Source organism: Harpia harpyja, chromosome 15 (genome assembly GCF_026419915.1).
Source record: "Harpia harpyja isolate bHarHar1 chromosome 15, bHarHar1 primary haplotype, whole genome shotgun sequence".
In the NCBI taxonomy this organism is placed as follows: Eukaryota; Metazoa; Chordata; class Aves; order Accipitriformes; family Accipitridae; genus Harpia; species Harpia harpyja.
This window is the reverse complement of record NC_068954.1, coordinates 6741877-6754576: the sequence shown is the minus strand read 5'-3', so window position 1 is coordinate 6754576 and position 12700 is coordinate 6741877. Positions and strand designations below refer to the sequence as shown.

General features: G+C 44.6%; 1 protein-coding gene across 1 annotated transcript; it reads right to left on the bottom strand.

Annotated features, from left to right (window-relative positions):
- Positions 1 to 618: 618 nt before the first annotated feature.
- Positions 619 to 12189, bottom strand: TDRD6 (tudor domain containing 6). The gene is made up of 5 exons (XM_052810331.1): positions 5340 to 12189; positions 4800 to 4918; positions 3626 to 3715; positions 2785 to 2842; positions 619 to 1242 (listed from the first exon to the last, which is right to left on the bottom strand). The coding sequence occupies exons 1-5, from the start codon at positions 12187 to 12189 to the stop codon at positions 1181 to 1183; spliced, it is 7179 nt and encodes a 2392-aa protein (XP_052666291.1). The 3' UTR covers positions 619 to 1180.
- Between the last annotated feature and the right edge of the window lie 511 nt (positions 12190 to 12700).

The following is a 12700-nucleotide window of genomic DNA, read 5'->3' as shown; positions in this document are numbered from 1 at the left end:
CCACCATGTATTGTCTCTATTAAGGGAATAAACATGCAAGTGTTTCTCTTGCTAAGTAAGCACTGACATTTGAGATCTCCTGTGATACTCACCCAGACTATTACATTGTCAGAGATCTTGGGTTCCTAAGTCATTATGGCAGCATGAAAAATCCATAGCCTCTGAAGAGGAGGAAGCAGCTATGGTATACAGGAGCATAGAACAGGACTATAAAATAGAAACCCCTTTTCAACACAGGAGGAGGAGAACAAAAGGTGAGATAAAACAGCTGCAGCTTAAGGAGAAGTCCTTACCACACTGTACACATGGAGCAGCAAAACCATTCTAGGAGGTCTCCTTCATTTTATAGGCAAAGCTTCATCTTTCATTAGTGCAATTAAGGCCATGTCATAAATACAAGTTCTATTTTGTACATGACTGTGTGATGTTTCAAAGCATTCACAATAGCTCACAGTGCTCTAGAGAGCTGTTTAGGGTCAGACAGAACCAGTAACTGCAGAATGTGCATAGCTACATCTAACTGCAGTAGTACAGTTGAAGAAAGATACTCAGCACACACACAGCATTTGGGCTTATGCATAGGGAAAGAACACACATCATTAACAAAACACTGATCAGTATATGCCAGCCAAAGCTTTATTGCAGCTTCTTCCATTGCTTTGTTACAGCACCAAATGCAAGACTTCAACCCAAACCAACTATGTTCCCCTAGAGAGAAAGAATTCCTCCCCTCCCCCAAAAAAGATACCCTCAACTTTTCTTAGAGAAAAAAAAAGAAACTTAACAATGCAACTTTTCAAAAAGCAAACAGAAAGTAGTATTGTGCAACAGAGTAGCCTATACAGCAACTAACAAGAAACCTGTGTTCAAGAACCACCCACCAACAGCTAGATAAAAGTTAGTGCACACGCACATTCAGTGTGGAATGCCAGTCAAGAGGCAAATTCTTATGTAAGAAAGTACAGCTCTAAGAAGCCAAGCTGACAATAACAATCTACCAACAAGCACTATTCCTTGAGAGGGAAGTATGATAGTGACAGGCATTTGCTGAGTTAGGTAGAAAAAAAAAACCTCTCCATGCTTCACTTGTATTTGTGTTCCCACAAAAACAGATTTTCATGGGAATCTTCGTGTACACAGGTACTTGTTCAGCTTCATATGGTGAGCATGTCACTTGGTTTCAGGAATGTTGGAGGACATGAGGATCTTCAGGCAAATCTGAACTGCAGCCAGTTTGCTTTTCTACAGGGAATAAAAACAGATTAGACCTATCAAGGTGTTTCAATAAACATGTATAAGTGCATTAGTATCTGAAGTCATAGCTCTACAAGGCTTCAGACTAAATGTCATCAACATATTGGACCATATTAAAAGAATAAACTTGCAAAGTTATATACAGATAAGACAGTTGAAACAGAACTGCCCAAGAAGATGAAGCAAGCAGTGCTCCCAGATTTCAGTTACAAGTTTAAGCCACTCCATTCCTCAGTGGGCTTAGCACAAGCCTCTGCGGGAGAGTTTTTGCATCCTGTGGATCAGGTACCTTCTACTCAAACTGCCTTTCAGGCCGCGGCCCGTGTGCACAGCAGGATCCAGTTCTGTGCCACATGGTTGCGTGACCTTAGCTCACATTTTCTGCACTGTTGCTGCAGTGCATACACTAATACCATGCACAGTATTCAAGAACACAGACAGTAGGCAAGTTTGGACAATAATAATTAGCTACCAAAGAGTGGTAAAAACTGTAAAATATGATCAAAACCAGAAACGGCAAGATCAAGAATAATCCTGCATTTGAGTGATGTAATTGAGGGAGGATTGAGTTTAACATTTTAATCAAGTTCTTTTAACTACTTTTTTGCCCAACAAGTAACTAAATCTCTGTTGCAGGCTTCGTTATTTGTTACCCATAAACCAGTCAGCTTTCAGTACAGTTGTACTGAAATACAATAACCAATTCAATCACTGAAAACACAAATGCTATCTCTACTTCAGCTTAATTCAGTCTCCATCAGGCAACCACTGGTCAAACACAGGAACAAGTTGCCCAGAGAGGTTCTGGAATCTCCATCCTTGGATAGGTTCCAGACCTGAAAGGAAAGGCCTAAGCAACCTGATCTAGTTGACCCTGCTTTGAGCACCTCCAAAGGTCCCTTACAACCAGAACTACTCTATGATTCCATAGATTATACAAATAGTATATAATCAGAAAGAACCTGTACTATTTTCTTTGGTACACAGAATAGGTGTTCACCAGTAACACCTCAGAGTTTTTAAGTAACAATAAACATGTACATGCACTATTCACAAACTATCCTTAAAACAACTGAGATGGTATTATTATGGGTTTAGATTCATAGATCTATTAAGGGACTGGGGCATTCAAATCCCAAACTACAATGCTTAGTAGAGTCTGCCTAGCAGTCGCTCACCTTGCCTCAGAAACGTGAGCATGCTGGTGGCCAATGCTCAAAACCCTACCAAAATCTGTAACTTCGGTGTACCACCCCACCTTGTCCAAGAGGCTCAATCCACTAGGTTGAATAAATGAATACTAAACTGATTTCTAATCAAGACAGAGTAGCAGCTTCATTGCTTGTATTCACCATTAAACTCACAGTACATAAGCTAATGCTACTAAGAAAATTACAACAGTATTAAATACTTAAGTTAAAAAAAAAAGTGTTTCAGCTGTATTTTCTAAAATCAAGTATTTTCTAGAAAATTAGAAAGCATCCAAACACCAAGTACACAACCTCTTTGAGAGCTTTAAGGTAGTCTTACCTTGAAGTAAGGACTCCTCTGGTAAGGACTGCAAGTTTTCCATTACAGGGGTTATTGCCTAAACAAAAGGGGATTCTGTTAGGAAGCTGACACTATTGCAAAGATAGTTTTCCATTGAGGTGCTTCCTTTAATACTAGACTGTTTACATCAGCACTGCTGGACTCTTATTTACCACTGTTTTCCCCCCTCACAACTCACTACAGAAGCCTTCTGCCCACTTTTTGCTTTGATGCAAAAACTGCATGTGAAGGATGAACTGGAAATGCATTGTTACCATCGCCAGCAGCATGGCTGATGACCTGAGTTTTGGGTTCCAGACGTGACTTGTTCATTTATTAGTACTTCATGAAGAACATTGGTGAAAACTTTACTATCTTTTCCTAATTACTTCATAATAGAAGTATTTTTCATGATTTACCAGTTAGTTACATGCTCAAAATCCACATATCAGCATTGTTCTACAGTTCTTGATTAATAGTAGTATTTCAGTAACGTTTCTTCCTTCAAGCTGTTTTCATTAATCTATTCCCAGACTGAATTCACAGTCCTCAGGCCAAATGGCTGACAGTCTATATAAACAGTTTACATAAATTATATCAATTATATAATGTATTTATACAAGTTTCTATAGTCTCCATAGAGATCTATTAAAGAAGGACAATGTGATGTCTTAAAGAAAAAAACTGTGCTTCTAGCAGTTGGCATGAATGCACAGATTTAGATTAATGCTACTTTGCCTTTCTATTTTCCTGGTGACACAGGAAGAATCACAACTAAACTCAGAGTGCCCTCTCTAAAAATCGGTACTGTCCTGCCCAGTCCACTACCACACCGCCATACCTCAGATGATCTGCAAGCCCAGTCAGGAATACAGTTCCAGACATTCTCAGGATCCACAATCTCCTCATTGCCACTGGAGAGATTCAAGACCTGTACAGACAGAGCCAAATTGTACCTAGCACAGCAGTGGATCCTGAGAATACACTCAGCAAATAAGACATAGCAGCAGGAAAACACAATTGAGGACTCCCTGCCTTTGGGAAGGCTTTCAGTCTGGATCTTGCAAGGAAGAGCAAGTTAACCTCTAATAAAGCTGAATATCGCCACTGAATCTGCTCAAGGCTCTCCTGGGCTTCTAACCCAAGTATGGCGAGAGGGAAAGGCTGGAAAACACCTACTAGATCAGAACCAGTAGGAAACAGATGAATAAGGATATCACTACATACCTGACACTGACATCTCAATACAGCTGAGGTTAGCTTTAGATACCTAAGAAATCTACTAGCAAAAGAGCTGGCTTCCATGATCTCAGGCATTCAATCTTCCACAAAGTTACTTTCATGAAATGATCTTTTGGATTTGCAACCTTAAGTTACAACTGCCCTTCTATGTAAGTATAATGTCTGTGCATATGTGTACATACACACACACACTCCCCCTGAACAGGAGGAAGGCTTCTCATTTATCCCATAGCTTAAACAGCAGTAGAACAAGGCAGCCCATTAGATTATAATCTACTGTTAAAGTTAACTCCCACCAACCACTAATTCAATACATATTTCACTGAAGTAGGAATAGTTCTGTATTCATTATTAATTACAGTATAATTTAAGTTTCTTCCCAAGTTCTAGCACTAACTCCTCAAAACATCAGTCAAATAATGCTAAGTTTCATAAGCATTTAATGGTAACACAGCTCCATAGCAGAACATTAACTTGCAGGCCAGACAGCACCACACACATATGAGTACGTATCTCAGACTGGAGCCAGATCCTTCAGTCTTCCCACTCAATGCAGGGGAATAAGATGTGAAGGGAATATCAAGCATTGACATATAACATCTGCTTGGTTTGAAACACTGCTGTTTCTATGTAGCCTGTAAGTCCAGAAGCAGCTTTTGCAATACTAACTCTTAAATTCTTTAATACACTTCTGTAAAATACTCGAAGTTTGGAGAAAGACCAAAAGAAGGACCAGATCTTAAAAATGCAGAAAGTATTCAAACCATACTTACCCTGGTACCTTTTTCAGATACCTCCAAAATACGAGCCTCACACCATTTTAGAGAAGTCCACACCACACATTTGGAACCAACAGCAAAGCCCTTCAGATTACAAGTATACTCATTGTGTTCTACAAAAATGATGACATATCAATGAAGAAAAAAAACACACCACAAAAACAACCCCTCCAAAACCCTCAAATGCCTCACAACCCTGCTCCTGTACTCCCCTTCCCCTTCCAAACTACTTAAATATTTGAAAGTTAAAAATTTGTCATCCTGAACAGTCTTGAAAATGCAGTTCATGTTCAGAAATAGATTTCCAATCATAATATCATTAACCTCTCAAAGTAAGACTACTTGCTATTAGACTGTCACATTATCCATAAGATACTTACACTTAGTCTTATGTCCTTAACCCATCAAAGCATACCAACACTAATACAGTAACTTATTAGGGAATAAAAATCAGGTTTCTACAAGAAAGCTATTCTCATATTTGAATGTACACAACATTTTGATTATTTAACTCCTTAAAATCAGATACTTTACCTGCACCACAGTCAGCCAAGTTCTCATTTTGCTTTTTTTCTAGTTCTTCATCCCCAGACTTACAGTCTAAAGACTGCACACATGCATTTCCACATTCTTTAAGCAAGTAAGTCAAGTCTTGTTGCATCCATTCTTCCACATAACACTCATTGTTCTTCTTCTGCCACTCCTTACATTTCTCAACTTTGCAGTCACATGATTTTACAGTGCAAACAGGCACCTGATTTGTTAAGTCTTTTGTAAGAAATGAAAATTGACTTCCACTGTTTGCAGAACTTTGCAGTGCAGCATGTTCCAACCCTAAAGAGTCCTCCTCCCCATCTTCCCGAGATGGCTGCGCATCAGGCAGCACCAGTTCCAGAAGCTGCTCAATTTCAGCACCTAGCATTGACAGCATGTCATGGGTCTTCAGGTCCAGTTGTTTCTCAGGTCTACCACCAGATGAAGACAGCCTTAGGGGAGGAGGCTCTACTTCCATCCAATCTTCTTGTATAGCTTCTGCTTTATGAATTCCAGACAAATTCAATTCCAGTTTCTCTGCCTTCTCTCCCAAAGAAAGCTGAACATCAGATGAAATCAGCTCTGTCTTCTCTGCATCGCTAACGGAAGGCACCAAGTTCTCTCTCTCATTAAGTGACGGTAAGCTTTCAAGAAATTTCAGAGCTGCCAAATCCCCCATCTCCTCACTCACAACTGGCAGCTCAAACGATTCCCGTTCCAACACTTTCTCTCTCACTTCACTGCCCAAAGCTGTCTGCATTTCAAGTGACTCTGTTTCCAGAGCTTCCTTTGTTTCTTCACCAAAGGAGTACTGCACTGAAAGGGCCTCTAGCTCCAGTATGAGCTCTTTCAGATCAGCATATGAAGAGTGCATTTGTAACTGATCCAGTTCTACTAACATCCCCGTTTCATCACTTGAAGACGACTGTACCTGGAGCACTGGCAATCTTTTCACTTGTTCTTGTTTGTTCCCTAGGAAAAGGCTGGCTGCTGAAGCACTGCCTGTCAGTTCAGCTTTCAGCTCAGCATCCTCTTGAAACAGGACTTCAGATAATTCTTGTTCTGCAGCTTTCATTTCACTCCCCAAAACATTAAGACCGCAGCTTCTTGTTGGTTCTAGTAATACATTGTTATTGCTCTCTCCTTCACATAGAGGTATCTCTTTGATAAAGTTGTTTTGATGCTCAGCTGTTTCACATCCATCATCAGCCTTCCCAGACACATACTCAACAGCTCCCACTGACATATTTGCTTCTACAGTATTTAACCACTCAGAAGTTACATCCAGGAAAGGTTCAGAACAAAGTAAAGCACTTTCACTTTCTTCTTGAGCTAATCCACAAAGAGCAGTAGTTTCTCTTTCAAGACAAAGACCCGTATCATTGTTTGAACATCTGCTTTCCTTTAAGGGCTTCTCAAGGTTTGAGAAAGCATTGTCACCAGTTCCTTTATTAGCCTTCCAAAAAGACTTCATCTCTTCATTAATACTCTTGCCAGAAGCTTCCAGCTTGACAACAGACAGAGGGACTTCAGAAGCTTTATCTTCCCGAGTTTCTATTACTTCAGCATCTAATAAGAGGCCTTCAGTCATATCATAAAACTTCTCTTTTGCTTCACTGAGCCATGAGCCCTCTGAGGAATTGAAGCCTGACAGACAGCAAGCAAATGCTTGATTAGGTACTTTGAGCAATTCACATGGAATCTGTCTGACCATCTCCATGCTAACAGATTCCTCACTTCCATAATCCACATGTCTAACAACTACCTTGTCACCTTTTACACTGCTGACTTTAGCTCTGTAGAACTTTCCATCTTGACTATATTTTGCTAGACAAATATTACCGCTTTTAATACAGTATCTGCAATCGCTCCAAGAGTTTAGTCCAAGGTTTTCAGCTTCCTCTATTTTTTCCTCTATGTAGTTCATGTCTTTTGTATCAGCACTATGACTCCAAAAGTATTCTGGACCATTGACCACTGTGACATATATTTTTACAGTCTGACCTGCCTCTGGAAACTTCCAGATAAATGATTTACAATCACTTACACAGGAAATTTCATTTTGTGCCTGAGGCGGCAAAGGCTCGCACACAGCTATCACATCACTGTTCTCTCTTCCATCAAGTATTCCTGTTGAACAAGATCTTTCCCTACTTGCAAGATTTTCATCAGCTAAATCCACTGTTATTATACCTTGATGGTCACTGAGAATAACTTCCCATTTATCCTCAATCTTCTCTACAAATTCACACATTAGCAGAACTTCACTTGTTCTCTTGGTGAAGTAAAGCACTGCTTTCTCTGCCCAGTTTGTATTTTTTTTGCATTTAAGTCCACCTAGGAAGCAGTGAATGCTTATTGCTGGAATAGATGACAAGACTTCAGGGAGTCTGTGTGCTTGATCAACATTAATTACTGAAGTATTACCATAATCAATATATTGTATACTTATCAAATTGTCAGAAGTCTTCTCTTTTACTACAGCTCGATACCACAGGCTGTCTTCTGAATAAACAGCACTGATTAAGTCTCCTGCTTGGAACAGTTGTCCACAAGGGTTCTTTGCTTGTGTACTATCATTTAAGCTTTCCATAATGCTGTTAAGCTGAGCCTCAGCGCTTTCTAGTTGAACATAAAAATCCAATGGATCATTTACATGAGACACATACACTAACACTTTAAGAGCTGGCACTATCTTCTGTTGCAGTGGATCAGATACATTTTTAAGCATTATACACACACCTTCAGCATCAGATTTAATATCTGACTGTGTATCCATCTGGACAGAGAGCAGAGACTCCCCCTCCGCTTTATTTAACAAAAAAGCATCCTTCTTACTGCTAAGCACTTCATCAGATTCTAGTAATCCAGCTGCCACATCTTTCTTCATAGCAGACTGGAAAAAGTTTACATCTTCTTTGAAGTGCCTTTTGCTACTCTCCCCTCCTCCCTGGGCTTCAGATCTGCATTTTTTTCTTTCAAGAGGCCTACCTGCATTTAAAGGGGACTCTGCAGTCTCATTCCTCTCATTCACATCTGTATTTCTAGAGCACAAAGTTTCATTTTCTATATGCCTACACAGTCCTGTATTGTTTATTAAGCTTAATTCCTCCTTCAGTTTTGCATTAATTTGAATATGACCATCAAACAACTCAATCAACAGTTTACCATCAGATTCCTTTGCTACTACTATCGCTTTTAATTGCCTTTCTAGGACAGCTTGCTTAAACCACATTGTAGCTTCTTTGGGAACATTAGATATATCAGATAAGGAACACTTTATGGCCTGCATTGGCAAAAGCAAGATATCACAAGCATCACAGGGTAAAGGAAGCAGATGATCTTTCTCTATTGTCTCTGTGTTCCCAAAATCCACAAAGAAGACTTCCATATTAGGTTTTGTTTTCTTAATTACTCCCCTGTACCACTGATTGTCAGTATACTTTGCTAGACACAAGCTCCCAGACTTTTGCAAGGTTTTTAAGCTGGTCATTGTTTCACTTAGATGACTGATGTTATCAGTAAGCTGTGCTAAGATATCTGCACATCTTTCAAGTTGGCAGAAAAACGTCCATGGATCCTCAACATGCGTAATATAAACATCTTCCTCACTCCCAATTTTGATATCATGCATAGAATAATAGTAAGAATGAAGATGAACTGAGGATACCAGAGGCTTTTGAGGAGATAAAGGTCTGGCCACACCTTTCTTGGTCAGAAACTGGCAAGCAGTCTGAAAAGGTGTCATTAAATCTACAATGTTAAATAGCTCCTTATTGTTTATCGAAGCCAAGGCAAATATTGTACACTTCAGTTCAAAGTGAGATGATGAAGTATCAACAAACTCTTGAAAAGCCTGAATTGCTTCTTCATCCCAAGCAAAAGGATCCTGACCATTTGGTTGGATTAAGTTGTAAAGGCTGCACCTGAAAGCCTGAGCCTCTAACCTAAGAAAACGTTCACTAGTTGAGCGGAGGTTTGTTAGAGACACCATCTCTCTGTTGCCATAGTCAACATATATGACTTCTACTTTTTCTGCAGAAGGAACTTCACTAATAATTAAAGCCCTGTACCATTTTTCATCCTCTGAGTACTGGGCTAAACATACAGAATTTGGCCAAGCATGTGGGTGGGATGAATTTTTACAATACTCCTGAATTTCAGCCATTAATACATTAAGGTCATGGCAATTTCTACTTAACTGACACCAAAAATTACTAGGATTTTCAACATATGACACAACAACATTAACTGTACTTCCCACTTCTAATTGACCTCCGTAAGAGGAGCTTGGCTTCATTTCCACATAATTCTGTCTCCAAGAGATGGGCAAGTTTTCTTTGCTCTCACACTTCTGAGCAGGAAGAGATTCACTACTTTTAGAATTCTGAATGGCTGCAACGGGGCGCTCTCTGACCGTCACAGCCGTGTAAGGATTAAGTGCTCTACCACTTCTCTTTAGATCTCTGAGCCTCTTCTCTACATGTATTTGTTTTTCCTCCCCAGCACATGCTAGGGAAGAGGCCTGGCTCACAGTGTTATTAGATTTCTGGAGAGTCTTGGGTATTTCATACCTCTGGTATTCAGCATAGCCTCCCTGGACCATGAGTTTACTTACACTTTTCTCTCCTAACTGGGACTGGTCAAAAATTTCAACCATGTATTTGTCACCCTGCACACTTAAAAAAGGAACCTTTAGTGTCTTGTTCAGTACAATCTCTCTGAATGCAGACACAGATGCTTCACTCCAACTCCCTCTCAGAGGGGAGACACCTGCCAAACAACACTTCAGAGCTAAAGCAGGTAGTTCCCTGAACTGAGGGAGCAGCTCCTTTACCGCACACCGATCTACAATTTCAGTATTGCCTCTGTCCACCAGGTGTATTTCTACCCCACTGTCCAGTACGCTGGTGATCACCGCTCGATAAAAGACATCCTCTTTCCCACTGGCACAACAAAGGGATCCAGGCTGTAGGACCCACCCAGCACCATCCAGCTTTGTCCCATTGGAGTAAAAATTCCACATGCTCTGCCTCAGCTGCCTGATGAGCGGGCGATGCTCGTGGAGCTGCAGCCAGAACTCAGATGGGTCTCGGAGGTGGGAGACCTGTGCATCGTGGAACACACCCAATTTCAGGCGCACACCACCTACAGGAGCAGAGGCCAAATCTCTGTGCATTAAAGCAACAGGAGGTGCTCCTGGTGGCAATTCCAGTTCTTCAGCTGTGGATTCTTCTAATTCCAGCTGCTCCCGAGCCTCAGTTTGGCTGACCTGCATACGGCTGCTAACTAGGCAGCAAGCCTGCACCCCAAAAAGATGGTTCAAGTTGACACCATTTTCCCCATACAGGTTCACATAATAGAGATGCTCAAAGGAGTTAAAGGTTCTGATGCAAGCACTCACTCCTTTGCCTAGCACCAATGCTTTCAGCTCATCAATCTGCGATGGGGACCAGCCACAACCGCCATCCGAGATACCCTGAAGAGCACATGGGTAAGTCACCACAGGTATACGAAAACACTCAACAGGCAAATGGCGCAAGTTAGCTCTGGTCACAGTCTCCTTCCTGCCATAGTCCACAAAGATCACTAGAGCCACTTGCTGGTCCTGCTCCCCAGAAATAAGCTCCAGCAGCAGTGCACGATACCACCGGCCATCTATGCCACGGGCAGCATAGGGTGAGCCCACTGTGGGTGATAAATCCTGCTCACACCGGTCATAAGCGTGGCGCATGGTATCAGAAAGGCAACGGATCTCCTGGGACAGGCTCTGCAACTGGCAGTAGAGGCGGTGTGGGTCAGAGACATGGGTCACTAGGACAGGCTCTGTCACACCCAACTGAAGCTGCGGGTAAAAGTAATCCAAGGCAGGTGACACAGGCTGACAGGACAGCAAACCATGGTGAAGCTGTGGCACGGCAGAAGTTACAAGGGAACACGCTGGAGGCTGCAGCTTGAGCTGGTTTCTTAAGGGGCCATAAGTCAGGCAGCGCCTGAGCACCTGGCAGAACCAACTGGGAGGGACCTGCCTGGCCAGGCCCAGGTGATGCATCTGGGCCACAAGCTGAGGCAGCTCAAGCACTACGAGCTGCGGCGTCATCACCTCCTGCACCAGACCAGACACCTCCTTGCCATGCAGGTAGCTGAGGAACTCCATAGCCTCCACGGTCCAGGTGGAGGCTGGCGCATCCCCACAGGCTACCACCTTGGGGCCTCCAGAGGGCATGACATCAGCCACAACACAGCCCAGCACCTCCGGGGGCAGGTGGAAAAGCTCCTTGCAGCCCCGCGCCAGGTAATAGGCGGATGTGACCACCGTGCAGCCCTCGTCCAGCAGGAACACACGGTAGTCCTGGCCACGGCGACTCACCACGCAGCAGCGGTACCAGAGCCCGACCACCTCCACCAGGCCCAGGTCTCCAGTGCGCAGCTCAGCCCCACCGGCCTCCAGCCTGCCGTGACCCGGGGCGGCCGCCAGGCGCGGCCCCGCCGCCGCTTGGATCTTGCGACGGAGGCGGACGTAGTCAGCGCTGCGCTCGCCCAGCAGCCCCCACAGCCGCACGACGGGCACCTCGGGGCGCAGGCCCACCGCGCAGACCCGCAGGGCCACGGTGGTGCCGGGGCTGAGCATCCCCGGGCCGGAGCTCAGCCCTGGGGCCTCCGCCTTCGCCGCCCACACGAAGCCAAATGGCCGCCCCTCCCTGGCCTCATAAGGCACGCGCCGCCCACGTGACCCGCGGGGAAGCGTTACGCGGCCGCCCAAGCGGTCGAGTCCATTTTGATCCACCGCGGGGGGGAGGGGGGGGGACGGGGACGGGGGGAACACGAGGGTCGGAGCGGGCTGATACATCGGGCCGGTCCTGCTAAACCGAGACTGCTCGGAGGCGCCACACAGAGCGGGGGTTATCGCCGGGGCACGCTGGAGCCGCCGGGCTCAGCCCAGCGCCCGCTGGTGTTGCCCTCGTCCGGAGTGGAGCGCTCGGCGCCGACCGGCGGGGGGGCGGGGTGAAGGGCGAGCCCTCCGAGCCCGCTTAGCCTCCATTGGCCAGAGAGGGAGCCCGGGGCGGGGCGTAGGTGCAGGGCTTGGCGGCTATTGGCCAGCGTGGGGGCGGCAGTGTGAGGGCGGGGTGGGGCGCTCGGGGCGGCGGCGGTCTGTGAGGGGCCGGGCGGGGCGGCAGCCATGGCCGCGCTCGGCCGTCTGCAGCACGGGGAGGGGGACGGCGGACTGAGGGACGGACGGCGGACTGAGGGACGGCAGCGTCCGGGGCTGTCCTGCCGATGGACGGGGCAGCCGCAGGCAAGCACCGTCTCCGAGGGCCTCGGGAAGGGGCAGACGGGGGTGCTGTGTTCGGTGGCCCCCT